This window comes from Rattus rattus, chromosome X, assembly GCF_011064425.1.
Source record: "Rattus rattus isolate New Zealand chromosome X, Rrattus_CSIRO_v1, whole genome shotgun sequence".
Taxonomy (NCBI): domain Eukaryota; kingdom Metazoa; phylum Chordata; class Mammalia; order Rodentia; family Muridae; genus Rattus; species Rattus rattus.
In genome coordinates, this window is record NC_046172.1 from 36,461,049 (window position 1) to 36,484,366 (window position 23,318).

Here is a 23,318-nt window from a genome sequence, read left to right on the forward strand (position 1 = left end):
CCACCCCGGGCTCTCCGTTCAACTGGTGGGGCGACCCGTCTCTCGGAGTCTCCTGGGAGGCCACTGGGAGATATGTCCTGCAGCCGCCGCACCTGACTGCCTAACGACCTCGGGGCTGGGGAGCTCCAGCTGCAGCGGCGGACTCCCAGGCTCCAGGCATCACCGCGGCACACGCCCTCCCGGCGCAGCTCCGGGCGAGTGCGACCCCCGGGGCGGGAAGGCGGGAGCGCGACCGGCCGACACCTGGCCCGCGTGTCTGACAGAAGTCGGGCGGCGGGCACGCGCGCTGGCCCACGCACGCGTTACAGGGGCCTGCGCGCACCGCCGCCGGCCCTGGGGGCGGGACCGCGCGGGCGGCGAGCGGGGCGGGGGGGCTCGTGGAGCCGCGCCCCGCACCCGAGGGCTGGAGAGATATTTTGGGTGGCAGGAGGCCCCTCGTCATTTCCGCCGGGCGGCTCGTCGTCGTGCCGGGGGCTCCACTCCCGCGCGCCAGGCGAGCGAGCGGGCAAGTTGGCTGCGGCCGTGCGCCGGCGCCTCTTCCCTTCCCCGCCGCGACCCTCGGCGGCTCGAGCCATGAACTGAAGCCCCTCGGGACGCACACCCCGGGCTGAGCCGCGGACGCTGCAGCTGCGGTGGCAGCCTGGGCTGGGACAGAGCCGACCCCGGCGCGTTATCCCGGGCGGCCGGCTGGCCGTCGCCGCTCCCACCGCGGCCGCCTCCGACGCTCCAGCCTCCGGACGGACACACAAAAGCCACCCTCTCCCTGTCGCCCACCCTAGGAGGCTGCGGCCGGCCACTGACCCCACCTGAGGGCGCAGCGGGCTGCGGACTTGGCTTTCTGTCCGAGCTCCGCGTCCCACGCGGCACCAACCCCGCCGCCCATGGCTCTGATAATGGAACCAGTGAGCAAATGGTCTCCGAGTCAAGTAGTGGACTGGATGAAAGGTAATGCCCTCTGTGGGGAGGGAGAGGCGACACTAGGGCGCAGGGTCCCGGTACGAGGGAGGGACACCCGACAGGGCATAACCCGTCCTGGGAGCTTTCAACCGACTGCTGAGGTCCTCCCTGAGGATGGCCAGGGGTCCTCCGGCTCTAGCAGGGACTCGGGGACCCTGGTCTCCTTTTGTCTTCAGCCTGGAGGGGCGCGGGGAGCAAGAGGGCGGCGGGCGCCACCTGGTTGAAGCTGGAAGCAGGGCGGTGGAATCCCCGCGCAGCTTCCCCACTTCCCGCTTCCCTCGACGCCTTCGGGTTGAGAGGACGCGGCGACCCTTGTTTCCCTGCTAAGGGAGGAGCCCTTGGGACCTATTCTCCTGGTTGCCCCTTCATCAGCCCCTTTGTTCCTGGAAACCCGAGGCCCCTTCTCGGTCTCGCCCTGCCAAGTGCCTTCCCCAGCGCCAACTCTCCTGGCAACTTTTAAGCCCGCATAATGGGGTCAGGATGCAGTCGCTCTGGTTGGAAGCTGGGAACCCCCTCCATGATGGGCTGACGATGATCGGGAAGGGGGCGCGCTACTTTGGGGTAACATGCTTCCCTTAGGACAGCATCCAAGCTGATATATGTGGGCTCCCTCCTGCGCACCCCAGCATGTCCTTTGCTTTTCTAGGTTGAGGTCTGCGATGTTTAAACCTCTCGCGGCTTCTTGTTAAGGGTCCAACGTTAGGTTTAAAGTAATGCGCATTCAAATATTCTCCTTTCTTCCATATTGAAGCCCCCCCTCCACCCCCGACAATCGCTAATGACCAGTTTCAAACCTTCGCCCTTCTCCTAGTCACAAATGTGGGCTTTTTCTCTAGTCTCTTGGCTTTCCTGTCTCACTATCTCCCTCTGTTGTCTGACTTGAGGGGCTTGTTGAGGACCTCTCCAGTCCATCCTCAGACTGAACTCTAAGGGGATACCTACCTTGGAATAAAAGATTCTTGGACATGCTTGGAAAAATGCTTGGGGAATATGAGAGTTCTGCTTGAGTTCATACCTGAGCAGGGAAACTTAAGATATGCTTCAAGCCTTATCTGTGAAAATGCCCCTTTCAAAGAGCAAGGAGCCCCTTTCCTAGGCTTGCTTAGCAGTCAGACTTTCTAAGCTCTATATACTTGAAAATGGAAGGGATTGAAGGTAGTGGGGAGAAATTCAGTTCTCTCCTTATCTTTTCCCCCACCCTTTCGGACATTTGCCTATTCTTCTAGGGGTTCTCTTTATTTGCTTTGCTTCCTTTTCTCCCTGATTTGCCCAGTTATTTCTCACTTACTTTGATTTTCCCAACTCATCTGTAGGAAAAATGCTTTGTAACTGCGAAGCACAGTGTAAGTGCAAGTGAATTAAATTAAACCTAATTCATTATTTATCCACTGCCCCTTGTGTGCAGTGCATTGGGTACCATGGGGGTTATAAAGATGACTAAGACAAAGTCTAGCCGTGGCTCATCTTTTCTGCTGCTTGTTCTCGTTCCATATTTGCTATTAAAATTCCAGCTTCCTGAATTACACACACACAGACACACAGACACACACACACACACACACACACACACACACACACACACACGCACACACACACACAGGCACACATGTGCCTCAGGAAAATTCTGTCTTTTCAGTTTCTCAGTCATGGATGACAGAGTAGTCACAGGAAGTCAGAATGCTTTATTAAAATGCTTTCTTTGAATTTCTCTAACAGGTAAGTTGAGTTTGGGTCTGTTGCTGCAACAATATTCCGAGAAAAGCTGTCTTGGCTTCATGGGATTGCCTTCTAGAAATTCCCATGATTCGGGTAATGAGCACTGCATACTCCATCTTCTTTACCTCCCACCCAGTTAGTCTTGTGCTTTCCCTTCTCCGTTTAGGTCGCCTGAAGCAAGCACAACATACGATGTATGTCCTTTAGAAATCTCTCTAGTGCAAAATGTAGTTTCTTTGAACTTTAGTAAAGGCTATTTCCTGTAATTTTAACTTCACATGATAATTAAGTTGGATAACTTGTTTTTTTTTTTTTTTGTACCTGTTGGTGACACATTTTATAGCTACCTAAAAAAGATCAGTTAGATAACCAAGATAGAATTACATGCTTTTGTATAACAAAAGACTGAATGAGACTAAAAGAATAACTGATTTAATTATCAAGTTCAGGTCCCAGTTAGCTGCTTAGTCCCAAACTGCTTATTGTTAAATATTCTGTGATAGTCATATACATTTCAGATCCTATCAGAAAATAAGATTTTAAAAAACAGTTGGAGGAAATGAGAATTTCCCCAACTTGTTACTTATAAATGTTATCTTAGTTATTTTTCTCTAGTTCCACCAGTAAACTTTAAAAAAAGACATTTAAAAAACAGTTTCCACACTTTCCTCATTTACAGAAATGTTGGAAAGCCAACTATTAATTTAGCCTATAGCTTTGAGTTGATTAGACCTTGCTTAATTATAATTATAGTTACATAATTATAATTATAAGTGTTATAAAACCAGTACTAAGGGTGAATAGCACTTTATTTATTGTTTGTTTGTTTGTTCGTTTGTTTGTTTGAAAAGGGATCTTATATAGTACAGAGTAGCCTTGAACTTTCTGTATAGCCAAGCATGACCTAGGACTTCTGATCCTGCTTTTTCCACTACTCCAGAATTGGGATTTCAGGTGGAAGCCACCCCTCCTGGTTTTAGATGGTGCTTGGGGTCAAACTCAGGGCTTCCGTCATGTTATCACGCTTTCTACAAGCATCAAGTGAGCCACATCCCCAGACCCTAAGAAATGAGTAAGGCTCTTGAATAATTGTAGCATTCGGGGAGCTCTTCAGAGCATGTTAGTTGCATGACCCCTTCAGCATCCTTCATATTTGTAGGTTTTAGTTACAGTAAAAGTGTAGCTACCTATACTGTTTTAGTATGCACATACTTTCTTATTTCTAGACTGTTTTTTTATTTACCAGGCAGAAGAAATACAATTAGATCATATGTGTATGACTCCATGAAATTTATAGAAATGATACAGAAATTAAGTCCTCAAAGAATGAAATGAAGGATAAAAATAAATTTATTGGGATTGCACAGCGTGTGTTCAAGACTTGTTTAATGAAAGGTCCATTAACACGGCAGTTAATTTTGGTCAATAATTGTTATTGAAATGTGTTTGAAAGAGATACTGAAAATGTCTATATTAACTACTAGCAAAGATGTAAATTGCTCATGCACTCTTTGTAAATATAGCACTGTCAGGTTTTTCTTTTTTTTTTGGCTGGCAATGTATATTTGACATGGCACATTGTCGTTGTTAGTTGCAGTAAATGTACAATACATGATCCACTTAGGATTCAGTAAAATAAGGCTTTCTAGTCCAGATTAATTTGATAGTATTTTTGAATATTTGGTGATGGCTCATAAGCTTTTACACTCATTAAAAATTAAGTATATAAAATTACTGCTGGAGAAAGTATACACAACCGGTTTATTGGCACTGGAAACCAATGTCCAATTGGAAAGCATGTTTAATCATCTTATGCTTCTGATACTCTTAAAGCAGACCTTTCAAAACCAACAAAAGCAAGCAAGTTACTTAGAAAAGTCGTAGGTGATAATGTAGGCCATAACTAGCTTTTCACTAAGCCTATTGTTCTAAAATATTATTTCTCAGGTCCTGTTGATTTGAACCTCCTAGAAATAGTTCATAATCTGTGGTTACATGAGTCTCTGAAATATAACAAAAACTTCCTAACACTTCAGTGTTTCTCTTTTTATTTTTATTATTAAATGTCCTTGTTTATCTTATACTCAAGTCATTCTACTCTTCCTTTTTATAACTTTTTTGAGCTTTGAGACTAATGCAAACTATCCTCATGATCAAGATAATTATTTTCTAGGACCATTTATTTTCCTCTGTGGCATTCTTTTATCGAGTTTGAATCTCTTTCTGGGTTAAATGAAACGACTATCATCTTCAGAGTGAAGCGGAAGACCCACTTGTGCTGGCATTTTCTGATGATCTCTGGGACTTAATGCTAATCAATCTTGCAGTATTATGATCCCTCAAAAAAAAAAAACCCTATATTTTAAAATAGTCTTTAACCTATTCTGCAATAACCTGCCCTACTCTTTCTTGTTCATAATAATCCATTTTGTTCAAGAAGCAGTACCTGCCTTCTGATTTATATATTAATGACTCAGCCATCTTGAGGATAGAAAATGAAATACCTCCTTTTAAGTATTTAAAAAAAACCCTAATGTTTAAAATACAGTTCCATAATGGGGGAGATGCATATTGTTTAGTCAGTGTATATGTGAAGTGATATAGAAGAGACTATATCTGATAAGACAAATTTGTACAGGTGATTAATAATTATTTTTCTCCCCTCATAGGATGTTAGAGCTTAGGTTGAAACGTATCTTAATTTTATAGAGGAAATTGTCAAAATTTTGAGTTGAATTGAGGGAAAGAAATCAGAAATATTTGCTTGGGAACTCGAAACTGCACATGGTGTTGTGGAAAGATGTTAAACTTAATTGATCACATTGGCTTTATCACTTTTGGAAAAAATAATAGTTTTTTCAAATACACGGTATTTGATAGGCACAGCAGTCATTTCCTCTGGATTTGACAGGTTTTTTTTTTCCTAATGGGAATTTTTGTTATTTTATGTAAAGAAGATATTTATCCTCTGATGTGTATAGTCCACAAGAAACATTTGATTTATAGTGTCACTGACATTTGATTTCTAATACAATCTATTCCTGATTAGAAGAAAGCAACTACTTATGTAATTATGTTCTGTTCCTGGGCTATTATTTACTCAGTGCATTTGCATGGAAAGTATTTTAATGGAGTTTTACAATTCTTGTCTGCTTTAAAGTTTTCCTCTTTAAGAGACAACAATGCTATTTAAGAAAAAAATGTTTTCTAGGATAAAGACAGGAACCAACCTAATACACTTAGAAAATGCTTAAAAGTTTGTCTTATGCCTGCAAACACCAATCCATACAGGATGACAGATTTGTGAACCAAGAAGGGATCCAAGGGGAGGACCGGGTTTTAGCAGGCATTTGAATTGTTTAATTAAGTTATATTTGAAAAGAAATGTATCTTAATGTGGGAGGCACATCAAGAGATTCTAGAGATGCAACAACGGTGTTAACTGAGAGTTTATCTGGCTTTGTCTGGTTGAAGTGGGAAAAGTGGGTAGGAGAGGGAAAGTGAGGGAGGAGTGTGAGTAGGTGACAAAAAGTACAAGAACAAATCTGCATATGAGCAAGACAATAAAACTCTCATCATGTCCTGAGTTTAAATAAATACCACATTATAAAACTTTGGCTGCCAAAAATCAGCCCACAAAGAATGTGTATTGAATTGGTACAGCTGTTTAAAATCTGTTTCTGAGGAATAATCTAGAAATAATGTTAAAGTAGTTATTTTGAAGATTAATTACATCATTAACATTATGCTTGATATTTAGAATTTTACTGATCCAAATCCTTCTATGCAGAATGAAACAAGGCTTTTGGATATCCGTACTGTTCTTAAAGCAATGATAAATTATCATTTTCACTTATAGTAGCACAACCCCAGATTAGAGCTTAATTTGTTTCTAATGACTTTTAGCTTTCCATATAATTTCTTTACAGTACGTCACACATAAGGCTTACTTTGAAAGATGCAGTGTTCATTTTTATAGTGTAGAAGAAGGACAGTGCATCTGAACTAACTTAAAGGGGGCAATAGAGAGCAAGTAATTTGAAAAAAGTGGAGTGTAAAATTTTTTCATGATTTTCATAGTTATTTAGTGTCTGAAAAAAGGAAATAGAGTCTTGAATACAGAATCATTGTGTTGTATACCATCCAGTGAGTGAATGCACAGTTTTCATGGGTAGCATAAGTCTGTGCTTTTGAAAATGGTGTATTACTCTGGCAAATGATCAAAAGCCAAATAGTTCATTTTTGTTTAAAAAAAAAACTTCAATCTTATCTTAAATTAAAACAAATATATATCCATGATACAGAAAACAAAATAGATGATTGTTTAGGAATTTTAGGCTTGCAGCAGGCTGTTTAAAGCCACATTTCTCAGATCTTCCTAGGTTTGTGAGTATGCTCTAGTCAGCAATTGTGGAGATGTTGGAAGAAAAGTTTGAAAACTGGCTCTAGAAGAAGAAAAAGTAAATGTAATGTACTATGTGTTTCTCTTTTCTACTCTCATTACAAAGGACACACTTTTGACTTTTTCTGTTAAGGGCATGATAATTATAGCATCTTCATTTTGTGTCATCCGTAAACCTAAGGCTACAATGAACTCCTTAAGAATGATTCTCAACCCCTACACCGAGGAACCGGGAAAGGCCATAACATTTGAAATGTAAATAAAAAATCCAATAAAAAAAAAGAATGATTCTCAACTAATCACATCTCACTTCTTCTTTCTCTTGGTGGTTTTTTAAAATGACTTTTCATTGTTTTAGGCTAACGTTCAAAGCCGCTAACATGACCTATGAGTCCCTGAAGGTTTTGTGAGGTAAGGCTCATGATGGATACCAGACACTGGATACCTTAGTCCTTTTGTTTGTCCACAGCTAAGCCTTTATATGGATTTGATTCTTTCCTTCACTTTATTAGGTTTTATTGATCCTTCAGGTCTCAAGCTTTTCTTCCTACACATCAGAAAAGTCTTTCCCCCTTTCCCAAATCTTGTAGGAATCCATAGTTTTATGTTCTCGTAGTACAACCTACACCTCTTATGTTCCACTTACCGATTTTATTTTATCATTCCTTCCTATAATTATCTAATGACTGTTCTACTAGATGAAGGCACAGACCCCATCTATTGTAAGTAACAATGTATAAAACACTAGTGGTAATATATACAATCAGAAAACATTTGTTCAGTGAAGGAATAAATAAATTTATTTTCAGGTTACTGATCTGTCAGCAAATCTTTTTCCTAGGTGGCAAGGCTTGCACATAAATTCTCCTTTTTTTTTTTTTTTTCGAGACTGGGGACCTAACCCAGGCCTTATGCCCCTAGGCAGCGCTCTACCACTGAGCTAAATCCCCAACCCCCATAAATTCTCTAATTGCATTTTAATAGACACTTCATTGCTAATGTGCATGCTATATGCCAGAATATAGACTAAGATAGGGTTGTATGATCTCTATTTCTTGGTTGTACTGACTTTACCCAATTCAAAATCCTAAATCATGGCTTAGAATTATTGTGTTAAGAAATAATAATAATTTCAACGAGTGAATGGATGACACTGGTGTTCATACCATAGGTATTACAATATGACACAGATCCTATTTTCTAATTAAAATAGGCTAGTATTATATGCAAACACCTATAAACAAATATTTAGTTTAAAAACTAAAATAAACCTCTTTTAAACATTTCATTTACATCAGTCAAATATCTTGATTATTTCACCATTTTATAGTTCAGAAAGAACTCTATAGAGAGCATGGGAGACTGGTATTGGTAGAATCCCTTTGGGTTTTTAATTTCCATATAAGGGTTTAAAAATAGTTTATACGGGGTTGGGGATTTAGCTCAGTGGTAGAGCGCTTGCCTAGCAAGCACAAGACCCTGGGTTCGGTCCCCAGCTCCGAAAAAAAGAAAAAAAATAGTTTATACAATATTATTAAATGTATTTTTTCCACAGTGAAAATACAGTTGACTTAATTAAGGAAATAATTCAAAAAAACTCCATTTAATTAAACATGTTATTATCACATATTTTAAATATAGAACTTATATTTTATTATCAGAAATTAAGATACTTAAGACACTTTTAAATTAGTAGTTTTGTAATTTTCTATCCTTCCTCCTGTGTTTGATAAAAATATGTTGAATATTTTAAAGTTTATGAAAGTTTATTTTGCTAAGTGTTTGGCAGTTATTTTATAAGAACATATATAGAAGATTCACTATAAAATATTGCTTGTTGAATGAATGAGCCTCATGTGGATTTCTTGAGAGTAATGTGCTATTAAATAAACACTACTAGAGAGTTTCTTAATAAAATATTTTTCCTCTCAGTTTAAAGTTTGTAATGCATAAGTTACCATAACTGAATTCTTAAGACTTTGACAACACACACACACACACACACACACACACACACACACACACAGAGAGACATACCCACTATCAAAAAAACAGAAAAAAAACCCCAAGAAACATACACTCACAACCCCTAAACAACAAAGTAAAAACAAAACCCCCAAATACACAAAATCAGAAACCATAATATTTAAGCAAAAGACTAGAAAGACAAAGGAATGCCCAAAGAAAGCAATATGAGACAAAAAGTCTATAAAAATCCCATTGACTTCAACGTGCTAGCCATCTATTGCTGGTCACGGGGCCTACCCATGTGTGCTTAATATACCCAGTGAGACTCCATTGGAGAAAACTAATATTTCCTTTGGCAAGCAGATGTCAATTGCAGATAGCTTCTTTGTTAGGGATGGAAGCCCATGCCTACACCCCCTCTCAGTGCTGGCACCCCATCTGCCTTGAACCTCTAAAGGCCCCACGTATGTTGCCACAGTCTCTGTGAGTTCATACGTTCATCATCAGTCCTGTTGTGTCTAGAAGACACTGTTTCCTTGGTGTTATCCATAATGTCCCAGATAATTCTGCAGGACTCTGATTTGCACTTATATATTGAATTTACTTACAAATAAACATTCATTCACTATGATAGAAAATTTAAAGCTTGAAAAATGTATTCCTTTTTTATTTTTATGAAATTATAACAAACCTAATATAGGTTTGCATTATCTTCCTCATCTTTATTAAGATTTATCAATACTTTCATTGATCCATTAAAATTTAAATTAAGTAGCATTTATGTTCATCTGTAGAATATTTTGGCACAATGTAAAATTTTTCAAAAGCTAAGTATTAAGTAAACTAAAACTTTAACATTTATATTAAACTGAAAATATTTGTCAAGTGTTATATATATATATATATATATATATATATATATCTATTATGTTGACTGGACATTAATGTTCTTAGACATTACTCTTCCAAGATAGATTGGATAATCTTTAGATATAGTGATATATAAGAATATGTTATGTCAGTCACTTTTTAAATTATTGCTCAATAATTTATGTTGTTATTTGCTTGAATTTTTATTTTGTTCCATAAGCATTTGTTATTTAAAGAACAGTTTATAACATGTTTTCCCAAATAATACCTATAAGTCAGTAGAAGTCTGACTGAAATCCTGGATCTTACTTTTTTATTGTTTATTAGTGAACAGTTGTGCAATTTATTATAAGTAGCGATAACATTAAGCCTTCCATTTAAATTTAAGTGAATAAAAGATTTTTACTTTACTATGATTTGAGGAGAGAAGAGGGGAGGAAAAAGGGGACAGGATCAGGTATTGGAAGGGGCAGGAGAGAAGTACAGAGGGTCAGGAAATCAGATAGAAATATGTAGCAGTGGAGAATGGGGAACTGGGGTTAGCCATTAGAAAGTCCAAGACTCCAGGGAAGCGAGGGACTCCCAGGACCCAAAGAGGTTGACATTAGCCGAAATATCCAACAAAGGAGAGATAGAACCTGTAGAGACCACCTCCAGTAGATAGGCACAGCCCCCAGGTGAGGAATGGGGCCACTCGCCTGTCTCAAAATTGTTAACCCAGAAATGTTCCTGTCCAAAGGAAAGGCAGGGACAGAAAATGGAACAGAGACTGAAGGAAAGGCCATCTGAGGACTGCCCCAACATGGGATCCTATCTACAGACACCAAACCCAGACACTATTGCTGATACCAAGTACCTGCTGACAGGAGCCTGGTATGGCTGTTCCCTGAGAGGTCCTACCAGCACCTGACCAATACAGGTGCAGATACTCACAGTCAACCATTAGACTGAGCCCGGGACTCCAATCCCCAATGGAAGAACTGAGGACTGAAGGAGCTGAAGGGCTTTTTAATCCCATAGGAAGAGTAATATCAATTAATTGGACCACCCAGAGCTTGCAGAGCTCCTAGAGACTAAAGCACCTACCAAAGAGTACACATGGAGGGACCCATGGCTCCAGATATGTATGTAGCAGAGGATGGCATTATCTGACATCAATGGGACAGGAAGCCCTTCATGTGGAAGCTGGATGTTCTAGTGTAGGGGGATGCTAGAGTGGTGAGGCAGGAGTGGGTGACTGGGTGAAGAAGCACCCTCATAGAGGCAAAGAGGATGGGGAGACAGGGAATGAGATGGGGGCTTTGTTTTGTGGAGTGGAAACCAGGAAGGGGATATTATTTGAAATGTAAACTAATAAAATGATTAATAAAAAAGAGAAATATTTAGAGATGTGGTCTCCATCCATCACTACTATTATTCAATATTATTAATTTTTAAATGTTATCTAAGGTTTCTCAAAATGAGCTTATTCATTTATTTCTTAGTCCCATATTGAAAACAAAATAAAATATGAAGTCATACTTTTTGAGTGTTGTTTACCAAAAATTATCCTAGAATTAATTTTCTAATGAGATGGTTATAATAATCATGTAATCAATTAATAAAAGTTTTAAATAGTAGCCTTAAATAATTCTGAATGGTTGGTTTTAAGAATCTGTTTCATTTTATGTGTCCTATATGTGTATGCAGGAGTTTACTACTTCTTATGCTATATATTGTCTTACTCTGGTTGTATTGTTTTCAAAAAGTTTAAACATACTGGGTCCTTGTGGTTTTTCCCTCCTTCCAGAGCAGAAAATTTATGTTTTACTTTTGTGTGTGTGATTTATTTATATTGTATTTTTCAAATGGGCCATGAAGATATTAAGTTTGTGTACATATGATACAAAATGTAGAATGTCAGCTATTGTTGCTTAAAATATAGAAACTCAATAATCTGATTCATAACTATTAATACTACTAGAATGTACATAAAAATCACATTTTATATGGTATAGAGCCTACATGGCAGTGGTTCTCAATCTGTGGGTAGAGACTCTTTGGGGTCAAATGACTGTTTCACAGGGTCACCTATCAGATATCCTGTATATCAGATATTTACATCATGATGCATAATAGTAGCAGAATTAGTTATGAAATAGCAACAATAATTTCATGGATGGGCATCCTAACATGAAGAACTGTATTAAAAGTGTTGCAGCATTAGGAAGGTTGAGAGCCACTGCTATATTGTATGGAATAGATAGGTGTTTCTTTCCTATTCCCTCCCTATTGGTAACAGGATAAGCTTTGTGGCAGTCTTTTTGGGGACAGTGATTTAAGCCTTTTTTTATCCAAAAGGATATGAGAACAGATACTATCATTTTGATGTTAAATTGCTAATAGAATCTAATGGAATATATATGGTTAATTTTTCTTCATGATTTTCCCTAGGTATAATGTTTTGAGTTTATTTGCGGTAAAAACTTGTTATTTCAGATTACATTTTCTTGGGCTTTAGTTGAAGATTTCTTTTGACATAAGATGATCATGTTTGCCAATAAATACTATAGTACCTATAAAATTGGAAAGGAATTGTTTGACATGAAAAAAATAGTGTTTTTAAGCATCCTATTTTCCAGGAGCCATTTTCACACAGAAAATATCATAGTTAGAATTAGTTTGTGAATTTAGTTAAAATTTTTGCTTACATGTAATGACAGATTTTTTTAATATTTTGAAATATTTTTTGCAAACACTATATAGTACAACTTGGTTCTTCTCATTTGCCAAAATGATAAAGGTCTCATGCACTTTACATTTAATAATAGTAGTAATCCTAGAAGCTGAAATAAGGGAGCGGTAGATGGCTCAGATGTAAAGCCACCTGCTACCAAACTTGACAACCGGAAGCCATTTCCCCCGGACCCACAGAGTCTTTCCCTGAAGATTTATTTGTTGTGATTCTATAGTTCTTAAGCCCTTACATATCTACAAGATGTCAATTGGTTTCTTAAAATTGTTTTCTTTGAAAAGTATTATTCATTTAAAATTATGGTATGTGATGGTTTAGTGAACCAGTAAAATAATTTAAACAGGAAGGGATATGGAGGCAAAGTTTGGAGCAGAGACTGAAGGAACGGCCATTTAGAGCCTGCCCCACATGGGTGTACAGCCCATATATATACAGTCACCAAAACTAGATAAGATTGATGAAGCTAAAAAGTGCATGTTGACAGGAGCCCAATATAGCTGTCTCCTGAGAGGCACTGCCAGAGCATGTCAAATGCAGAGGCGAATGCTAGCAGCAAACCATTGAACTGAGAGCAGGGTCCCAGTTGGAGGAATTAGAGAAAGGATTGAAGGAGCTGAAGGGGCTTGCAATCCCATAAGAACAACAATGCCAACCATCCAGAGCTCCCAGGGGACTAAACCCTGCTCAGGGACGACCCATACCCAGCCGTTATGTAGCAGAGAATGGCCTTTTTAAAAGCAAGGAGAAGCCCTGGTCATGCCAGGCTGGACCTCTGTGTAGGGAAATGTCGGAAGGTGGGCAAGGGGCAGATGGGGAGGGGATGGCATAGGGGGCTTATCTCTCTGAGAAACCGGGAAAGGAATAACATTTGAATGTAAATTTAAAAAATCCAATAAAAGAAAAAATAATTTAAACACTAAAGAAAATTTAATGTAATAAAAAATGGTAAAATGAGTATAAAGTTTGGAATGATCGAGCTAGATGTCTGACCAGTTTTATTACCTATAATAAAATACTAATGAAAGGTATAATATACTTATAAGATTTAATATATTTAAAGGTATAGTAGTATATTTAAAGTAATACTTATAGCTTTATTTATGCATTAAGCACCTATTCCTATATGTATGAAGAAACCTAAGTAGAATTACTTAAGAGTAAAAACAAAATAATACATTGTATTTTTCCTTGTTTTTATTAATAGAATTCAAGTAAGCCTGATTGGAATGGAAGTTTTAAACAAATAAAATAACTTAAGCTATTATTGTAGAAAGAATTAATTTGAAGTCTCTCAGTTGTTAAAGAAATCATCACAATACCTAGGACAATAGGCACTTGAAGCAAATGACTGAACTCTGACAGTTACTTTGGAGTTCATTTGATAGAAAAAGCATATCTTTCTATTACACTGTGCAGCACCTTTTGAAATCCCCACAAATGAAAATGAATTTTCCTTTTGTTTTTTTTTTCTTTCAGTCAGTTCATCACTTTTCACAATAGAGTTGTTGACATGTATGTTTAAAAGAAGTCTGGTAAGAGCAAGGCCTGAATGCAATAATATTGTGGATCTACATCTAAGTTAATTTTCTTATTTTTGTTAGTTTGAATGAGGCTACTTTGCCAGGTAAATTATTCTGTTCAAAGACATTGAACAGAATAACAGCTAGGGAAACAAAAGTTATTTCTTTATTTTATTAGTGTATAATTATTCAAATTTCTAGTTTCATAAATGTTACAAATTCTCTAAAGAGAATAGCCTTATTCTTTTTGGACTACTTTTCATATAACAGATTTTATATATATATATATATATGTATATGTGTATATATATATATATATACACACACACATATATATATGTATATGTATATATGCACACGTGTGTATATATATAATTTGTATATTTTGTATTCATTATCTATTATATATTATATATGCACCATATGTATTATATACATTATATACACATGTATATATTATACACACATATGCATACACATGTATATATTATATACACATACCTATATAATTAATTATATTATATATATATAAATCTGTGCATATACTGAAATCATATTTATAGGAGGTATCAAATATATGATTTTAATTTGAAAACATCAGTATAATGGAATCTTGATACTATTGTATATATCTCTATTCTTAGCTACTTGAAAGACTGAGGCAGAAGGATTGTTTCAGTCCAGGAGTTTGAAATCAATCTCAATAACATAGTAAGACTCCATCTTAAGAAAATCACTATAATGTCCTTTCTTTAATAAGGTGGATTTCTCTATGTAGAGACTCAGTTTATCTATGTGTTTTATTTCTATTGCTATAAGAAACTCTATGGCCAACAGCAATATGGGAGAAAAGGGTTGAATACCTTACACTTCCACATTATACTCCATCATTGAGGAGAAGCAGGGCAGAAACTCAAGTAGGGCAAGAGCCTGGAGGCTGGAACTGAGCAGAGACCACAGAGGAATGCTGCTTACTGGCTTGCTCTCCATACTCATCAGTTACCTTTGTTACACCTCCTAGGACATACATACCCAGAGAGTAACATGGGGCACGGTAGGCTGTGTCCTCCCACATCAATCATTAATCAGGAAAATGCACCACAGACTAGGCTATAGGCTACTTTGATAGAGAAGCTTTTTCTCAGTTGAGGTTCCTGCTTCCCAGATGACTCTAGTTTGTATCAAGTTAACAAAACAACAACAACAACAACCCCCTCCCCCCCAAAAAAAAACTAACCAGCACATATGGGAAAGAAAATAATTGTTTTTTCTGACATATAGTGAACATATCTGAATTTAAAAGGCACATTAAGATGTGAAGTCATTCAATATAATATGCATAAGGAAACAGAAGAGATGGGGGTCACAGTGACTATTAGGAGAAATAGTGACAGAACAGATAGATTCCTTTGATATGTTACCTTAGTTATAAGGTGCTGGTGGTTAACATTTGCATTCCTTAATTGTGGGTGTTGGCGATAATTTGTTTCCACATAAGAGAGTGTAGGAAGAGGGAAGCATATAATTTTGTAAAAACCTAGCAATTTCTGTCTTGGCCAGGTGATCAAAGTTATCATTGATATGTAATTTTTATGTCATATATCCTTGATATGGTATGATGAGGACAATTCTCTGTGATCTCTTCCTTCAAACCTATAATCCTATCCTAACCATAAAAAATTTAGAAAACCAATATTTAACGACATTTTAAGAAGTATCTAATACCCTTCAACCTTACCAAGTGAATAGGAGAAACAGAATAGTCTAGAGACATGATGATTAATTGTTAATATGGTAGACTGATAGTATTCTAGAACATAAAAATGTACATTAGAAAAAATCCAATGACATAGTAATAAAATTACTATTTCAATAAATAATAATTCTAGCTACAACTGCACCATAAGAAAATGAGCTGTTAATAGGACTATCTGGGTAAAAGGTACATAGGAACTGGAAACTGTTAATACTGTTTTTCATCTTTCCTATGATCCTGAAACCTATATTGAAATTAAAGTTTATTTAAGAAAACAATCAACTTTAACATACTTTTATTTTTAGTAATTTAAAGGATAGCAATATCTCATGTGAAATAGTTTTGACATATCTTGCTAAAACTATAAATTATCAACATTTTCAAAGGAAAAAAAATCCCTTGAAATAAAGGGAAGTTTTTCATTATGAAGGTTTGTTCCACATAACAACCCAACCTTTGTGATAACTTCAGAAGCATTTTAATTTTTATGAATATATTCTCCAGTAATTTGAAAGGTAATTTCTTTTTGAAAGAATGCTATACTTGGCTACCATTCTACTGAAATTAACCTTTTACTTAATTAATTTTTCGAAATTGCCTTTCGGTAATCACGAAGTATGTATGCGAAAAGGAAGGGAAACTTGATATACTTAGGATGCAAACTACCAAAACTAAGCTGATTCCCTGTATATTTTTGCCTGCTAACTAGATGCAGTTAGACCCTTGCACAGAAGATTGTGCTATTCTAAACATCGTTAACAAAGCCTGCTTCTCAACACTCATTCTAATTGTAGTTTCTGTTTCCCACAGACACTTTTGTTCAGGAATGTTAAACACAGCATGAAAATTTTGAGCAAATAAATGTGGTGCATAATAATTGATTTTCAGCTGTATGAATATAAGTGCATGTATAAATAGTGACACATATTTACTTAGGGCAGACTTGCTGAAACTGAAATGCTTTTTTTCGCTAATTACTTTACTGCAAGTGTGCAATGGTTTTGTCATTAAATGTAACACCTTATTTTCATTATGATAGGTCTGTGAAATGTGTTTAGCTAAATTTGGGTTAGGAGGATGGTTAGAATTTTAAGACCTGCCATCATATCTCCAAGAAAATCATATTATACTTTGAAACATAACTACTTTAATACTTGCGTTTAATTCCTACAGTTTTTTAAACTAAGGATCTTTTTGTTTTTTTTAGAATACTGATATGAAAATTTGTTTCGCTAATAATTAAATGTAATACAGCCAGAACTTTTAAATTCGTTTTTCTTGCCACAACAAACCAAATATAATTAAGACAATTTCAAGTTCCTGATCATTTTTTAGTAATCTATCTCTATAAAAGTGTGTGTTTCTGCTGATATCGATGACTGATATGGATATATTAAAATGCTGCACAAACAGTTTGGACTTCATACTCTGTAAATACATTACTATGTGTATGCATTAATGCATTTGCACAAAGTTTTTTTTAAACCATGATCTCAAAGATTAACGAAGGAAGTTTGTTTCATTTGAAATCCTCTTGATTTTAGTAAGCCTTGTATTTGAAGAAATCCACAAAACAAATTGGGCTGTGAATATCAAGATTATTAAAATATTTGAACAGGGTATGACTGGAAAGGATGGTTTGAGTTTAGATGATTCTTACCTGCTTTCAGGATCCTTTTCCTCCTAGTGAGTTGCCTCATCTAGCCTTAATATGAGGAGAGGTGACTAGTCCTATTGCAACTTGATATACCATGTTTGGTTGATATCCTGGGGAGGCCTGCCTTTTTGCTGAAGAAAGCAAGTGAAGTGAATCTAGGAGAGAGGGAGTTTGGGAGGAGAGGAGGGAAGGAAACTGTGCATATATCGAGAAGAATAAATTTAAAAATTAAAGAAAAATACCTTCCCAGTAGTATTATTATAAGATGACTTGGATTTTTTTTATTACTGGTTATTGTGATAGTAAAGATAGTTTAGGCAGTCATATAATAATTAGAGACTGTGTTAGAAGCCATGTGCATGATTTGCATGACTTGCGAAATACAAATGGTATGAAGTAAGCCTGGAAGCTTTTCTAGAGTTCATATGAACTTGCATGTTCCATGAAGTTGGAACATCAAAATGTCAGTGGTATTTTTCAAGGGTGCTGAAAACACTTGTTATCTCCTGTGTTCATTTTAAAGGCCCATTTTTTTTTATCTTTTTTTTATTTTGACATTTCTTCTCTCTACTGACCAAAGATTAAAGGGATATTTAATAAGAAACACTGTATCTTACAGATAATCCAAATTATCACTAGTATTGTGTTGAACCCAAATACCTATATTTTCTTATGTACCCAACTTTTTCTTTATGTAACTCGGCTTTTACTTTTGAAGCTATAGATAAAAATAGAAATAATGAAAATGTGCTTTATGGATAATTCAGAAGAATAATTATTCAAAATGACTAAACTTTGGTAGAAATGAAATGACATTTCAACAGTGGAAAAATAGATTGTTACTTCACACTATATTAAATGATCTTCAGAAAAACTGATTTTAATATATTCCAACTTAGAAATAATTCACTGAATGTCACTAACATATACTTTCTTTTAAGATATGGTACAAGAAAAACAATTTTATTGATTTAAAAATGTATCTGCAAGGTGGATTTCACAGGGGTGGCTCTTTATTGGAAGGCCTTTCAGTTTCACTAGCTTTTGTTACCTATGTAATCAATATATTTTAAACATATTTTTATTATTTGATATTATATATATACATATATTTTTATTACACACACTTCCTTGTCTAACAGTCTTACTGTAATAATTCTCTCCAAATTATTTTTTTTCTTACTTGAGTCAGCTGATGCTTTAATCAGTTCGGCTAATGAATAGAATATTTAGTATTTGCTTGATTCTGTACAGGAACTTGATGTGAAGGTCCTAAGGCATTAATGTTGATGGCTCTGCCATCCATCACTGGTTAAGTCTGAATTAATATAGATGGCCTCTTAGTAGGAGACCCTACATACAAAGATTCCTTGAGCTTCCCAACTTTATTTTATTAAAAGAATCATAATCACTGAAATTTTACTTCTTTGATAAAATGCTTAGATATTAAGCATTACAATTTTAACATCACAGGTTTATATACAGTGGTCATAATTATTAAATCCTGAGTCTCTGCATTAAATATGATACGTATATGGTACTTATGAGCCCTATCCATTTAGATGACAAGAGTGTACTGTATTGACTTGTTATAGAAAGTGGATCTTAGATGAAATTACCAACAGTGGGGAGAGGGAACTTGTAGAGTCCACCTCCAGTAGAAAGACAGGGCATCAAGTGGAGAGATGGGGTTGCTGTCCCACAATCAAAAACTCTGACCCAGTATTGTTCCTGTCTAAAAGAAATTCAGGGACAAAAATGGAGAAGAGACTGAGGGAAAATTGGTCCAGCGATAGACCCAAATTGGGATCCATCTCAAGGGGAAGCTCCAAGGCCTGACACTATTACTAATGCTATGGTATGCTTACAGACAGAAGCCTAGTATGGCTGTCCTCTGAGAGGCCCAACAAGCAGCTGAAAGACCCAGATACAGGTACTAGCACCCAGCTAATGGACAGAAGATGGGGACCCCTGTGGTTGAATTGGGGAAAAACTGGAAGAAGCTGAGGAGGATGGCAGTTACATGGGAAGACCAGCAGTCTCAACTGACCTGGACCCCAGAGATCTCTCAGACACCGAGAGCCACCAACCAGGCAGCATACAACAGCTGATATGAGGTCCCCTGACACATATACAGCAGAGCACTGCCTGGTCTGGCCTTACTGAGAGAAGATGCACCTAACCTTCGAGAGACTTGAGGCCCCAGGGAATGGAAAGGTCTGATGGGGTGGGAGTGGGATGAGTGGCCATCCTCTTGGAGACAGATGAGGAATGGGATGAGGAACAGTTGGAGAGCTGACCAAGATGGGGAAAAGGAATGGACTTTAAAAAATTAAAGATTAATAATAAAAAGTACTATATTTGCCCAATTGTAATATTATAAAATAAGAATGCAGAACTATGAAAGATGCTGAAAAAAAAAAAAATAAATGAACCATTTCTTCTGAGCTTGAATCACTTTGAAAATAACAGAGAATGGTTGGCAAAACAATGCTTTTTCATTCACTTATTATAAGTAATATTTGGATTTAGGACAATTGAAAAATGTTAAGTCAGCAAATTAGGTCCCATGTTGTGCAGAACAGCGGTTGGAAAGTTACTAAAAATCTTATGGTGGCTTTTAATTTATTTTATTACCAGCAGCTTTGTTTATCCCCTTAGGTGTGACTTCCATTTGTGTTTTCCTTGGGAAAATGGCTTTGTATCTCTTAACATTAGTATATCTTAATGTAAGTAAAGTCAATTCATACACATAATTCTGAGGTATTTTTAAGTGTAGAAATTTATTAAGATCTTTGAATCAGTTCAACAGTGCTGACTTTAAAGATTTAAGAGACAGGGTTCTATTTAACAATTGATAGGCTCATATTTGATAGTATGCAATATTTTATACTTTCTTTCAAATTTAAAGGTATTTTGTATTTTCTTGATAGTGGTTAATTTTGAGCCATTCATAACTACCTTTTAAACCATGTTTACGTTTAAAGCAGCAGTTTTCAACCTTGGGGGGTTATATGTCAGATATCCTTCATATCAGATATTTACATTACAATAAATAATAGTAGCAAAATTACAGTGAGGAAGCAGCAACAAAATACTTTTATGACTGGGGCTCACCACAGCATAAGAAACTATATGAAAGGTTGCAGCATTAGGAAGTTTGAGAACCACTGGTTTAAAGTAAGTGCATTTTTAAAAAAAAGCAACATGAGATTATAAGGTTGAGAATTTGTACTTTTATGTCATACTTTGGATTTTTTATTTTTCTTTCCTATAAAAAGAAAGCTGAACAGTACATTGTCCTTTAAAATTCTTAGTCTCTGATCCTAAGCTAATTCATTTCCACATTTGATTTAATGGCCCCCAGAGATAACAGTCCTTTTGAATTTTTTCATTTCAGTTACATTCTGGTGCCTAATTGAATACTGAGTACAAAACTAAATGAGGATTAAGTGAACACTTTCTGTGTAATAAAAGCAGATGCCTTCTTTGTATTTAAAGGTAGATCTGATTCCCCACCACCAGTGTGGTTTATCATTTACAGATATTGTTTGAGGAAATTCTTGCAATATTAGATTATAATTATCTCTCTATGTTCCTTTCTTTTTAAAACAATTATCTTCAATTTTATTAACATTTTTTATTTGATTAGCGAAAAGAGAGTGAAAGTGAGTCAGGAAACAACATAGAGGTCCAGTTCTTGCCTTTAAACCATGGGGGTCCCAAGGATGGAACTCCTGTCCTTAGACTTGGTGGTAATTACCTTTATCCACTAAACCATCTTGCCAGTCCTCCTCTTTTTTGTTCCTCTTTCACTACAGGAGTGTGCCTTAAAGCATTGGAGAGATGATTCAGTCATTAGTTAAAGACTAGACTCACAACCAAAATGTGAAGAATCTGCCTTAAGTTCTTAACAAAATAAATACAATTCAAACACCTTTATCTTAAGAGTATTTTCTGAAAAGACACTGCTTTATTTCTTATCACACTGACACCTTTGTCCTCTGTATAGAACTATTAGAAATCTCTCATTAATTTGCCATCATATTACATGCAAAGAATTGAGTCTAGATATTGCCATCATTACATCTAAAGAACTGAGCCTAGAAAAGATAAAGAACTTGTCTAAACTCCTTTATCTTGCTAGTAGTAAAATTAGTATGACAAAGAATCTAATGTACAAGAGCTCAGAAATAGTATTCTCTATGAATCTTTTCATTATTATGAAGACAACTCTTATGGGAACAAAATAATGAATACTTTGTTGATGTCAGAACTAAGAAAAATCTTATTTTTACAGTTCTAACTTTAGTTGTCTTTATCTTTCATTTTTTTCTTTTTGTCCTCTTCTCTCTCCTAATGAAACTTTTGTTCTCAACAATTCCTATTCCTGCATTCATGTCTTCTTTTTGCATGTTACCTACTGAATTTAATTAATTTTTCTTGCCCAAATATGGGTGGGAGGTTATGCATTGGTGTTGAGGCAATATATCAGTGATCACACCACTACCACTAGTGCCTCAGGAAGGAAGGGCAGCTTCTAGGCCCCTCCTATGGCTCATGATAAAATATTGATGGACTCATTTGTGTAAAAGTCTTGTGCAAATAATCCACAATTGTGTTGCATTCATGAGAGCCATGTCTTGCAAAGATCTTTTTGCTGAATGTCTCCTCATCCTTGAGTTCTTGCATTCTGTGTTTTCTCTTTGATGATATTCCTTGAACTTTGGCGGTAATGATAGAGCTTCCCCATTTATGTCTGGACACTCATTATCAGTTATTCTACATTTAATCACTCAGGTGTTTCTTAAGTAACCACTGCCAGATACAATTATGAAGCATTTGTAATGGAAGCTGGATGCGTCACTTAATGTATGTGTATAAACGTGAGTACTTAGAAGGCAGTTTGACAACATGACTATTTAACCAAGCAATAGTAACAGGCCTATCTTTAGGGTCCCTTACTTCCCCAGCTGTGATCTCATAATCCAAGATACAGAACCAGGTGTGAGGACCTTACTTAGGACCTGTCTCCAGATCCAGTCCATGATATTGTTACTACCACAACATCTATGCCACTACTGCATTTGTTGGCAAAGATTGTTGATGACTTTTCTTCCCCAAGTAACCTACGCAGCACCTCTGGCACTATGAAGGCCAACCAGCTGGGAAGATACTTTTAGTTCACCTCTAGCATGATTTTAGAACACAGGCAATAATCCTATTTCATAGAAAAGTACCCTCATACGGAAATGTTTTAGATTTTGTTTATCACTATCAAATGTAAAATTCCAATAAAATGCAAACCACATTTATAGAACTAAAGTGCTAAACTGTTGATGCAAACTTTTCCTTCCAGTTCAGCTCCAGCATGATTAAAAGAACACAGGCAATTATAAGTATTTAGGTTAGAATAATACCCTCCTAAAATTGTTGTCTGAAAACTTTTCTTCATTATTTATTCATTTTATATTCCAATCACAGACCACCCCCACTCTACTTCTAGTTCCACCCTCACAAAACACTCTCCTCACTACCCTCTTCCTTTCTCTTTAGAAAAGAGGAAGTCACCAATGGGAACCAATTTGCCCTGGCACATCCAGTCACAGCAGGACTAAGTGCATCCTCTTCTGCTAAAGTGTGAGCAGTCCCAAGTGGAAGGAATACAAAAAGTGGGCAACAGAGGGTCTAGTCAAGAGTTAGCCCCCCACTCAGTTGTTGGGGATTCACATAGCAAA

General features: G+C 36.8%; 1 protein-coding gene across 1 annotated transcript in view; it reads left to right on the forward strand.

Annotated features, from left to right (window-relative positions):
- The first annotated feature begins 443 nt into the window (after positions 1 to 443).
- Cnksr2 (connector enhancer of kinase suppressor of Ras 2) overlaps positions 444 to 23,318 on the forward strand; it is a 227,289-nt gene continuing 204,414 nt past the window's right edge. The window contains 1 exon segment of the mRNA XM_032889343.1: positions 444 to 945. Coding sequence (XP_032745234.1) covers positions 882 to 945 — 64 coding nt within the window. The 5' untranslated portion in view covers positions 444 to 881.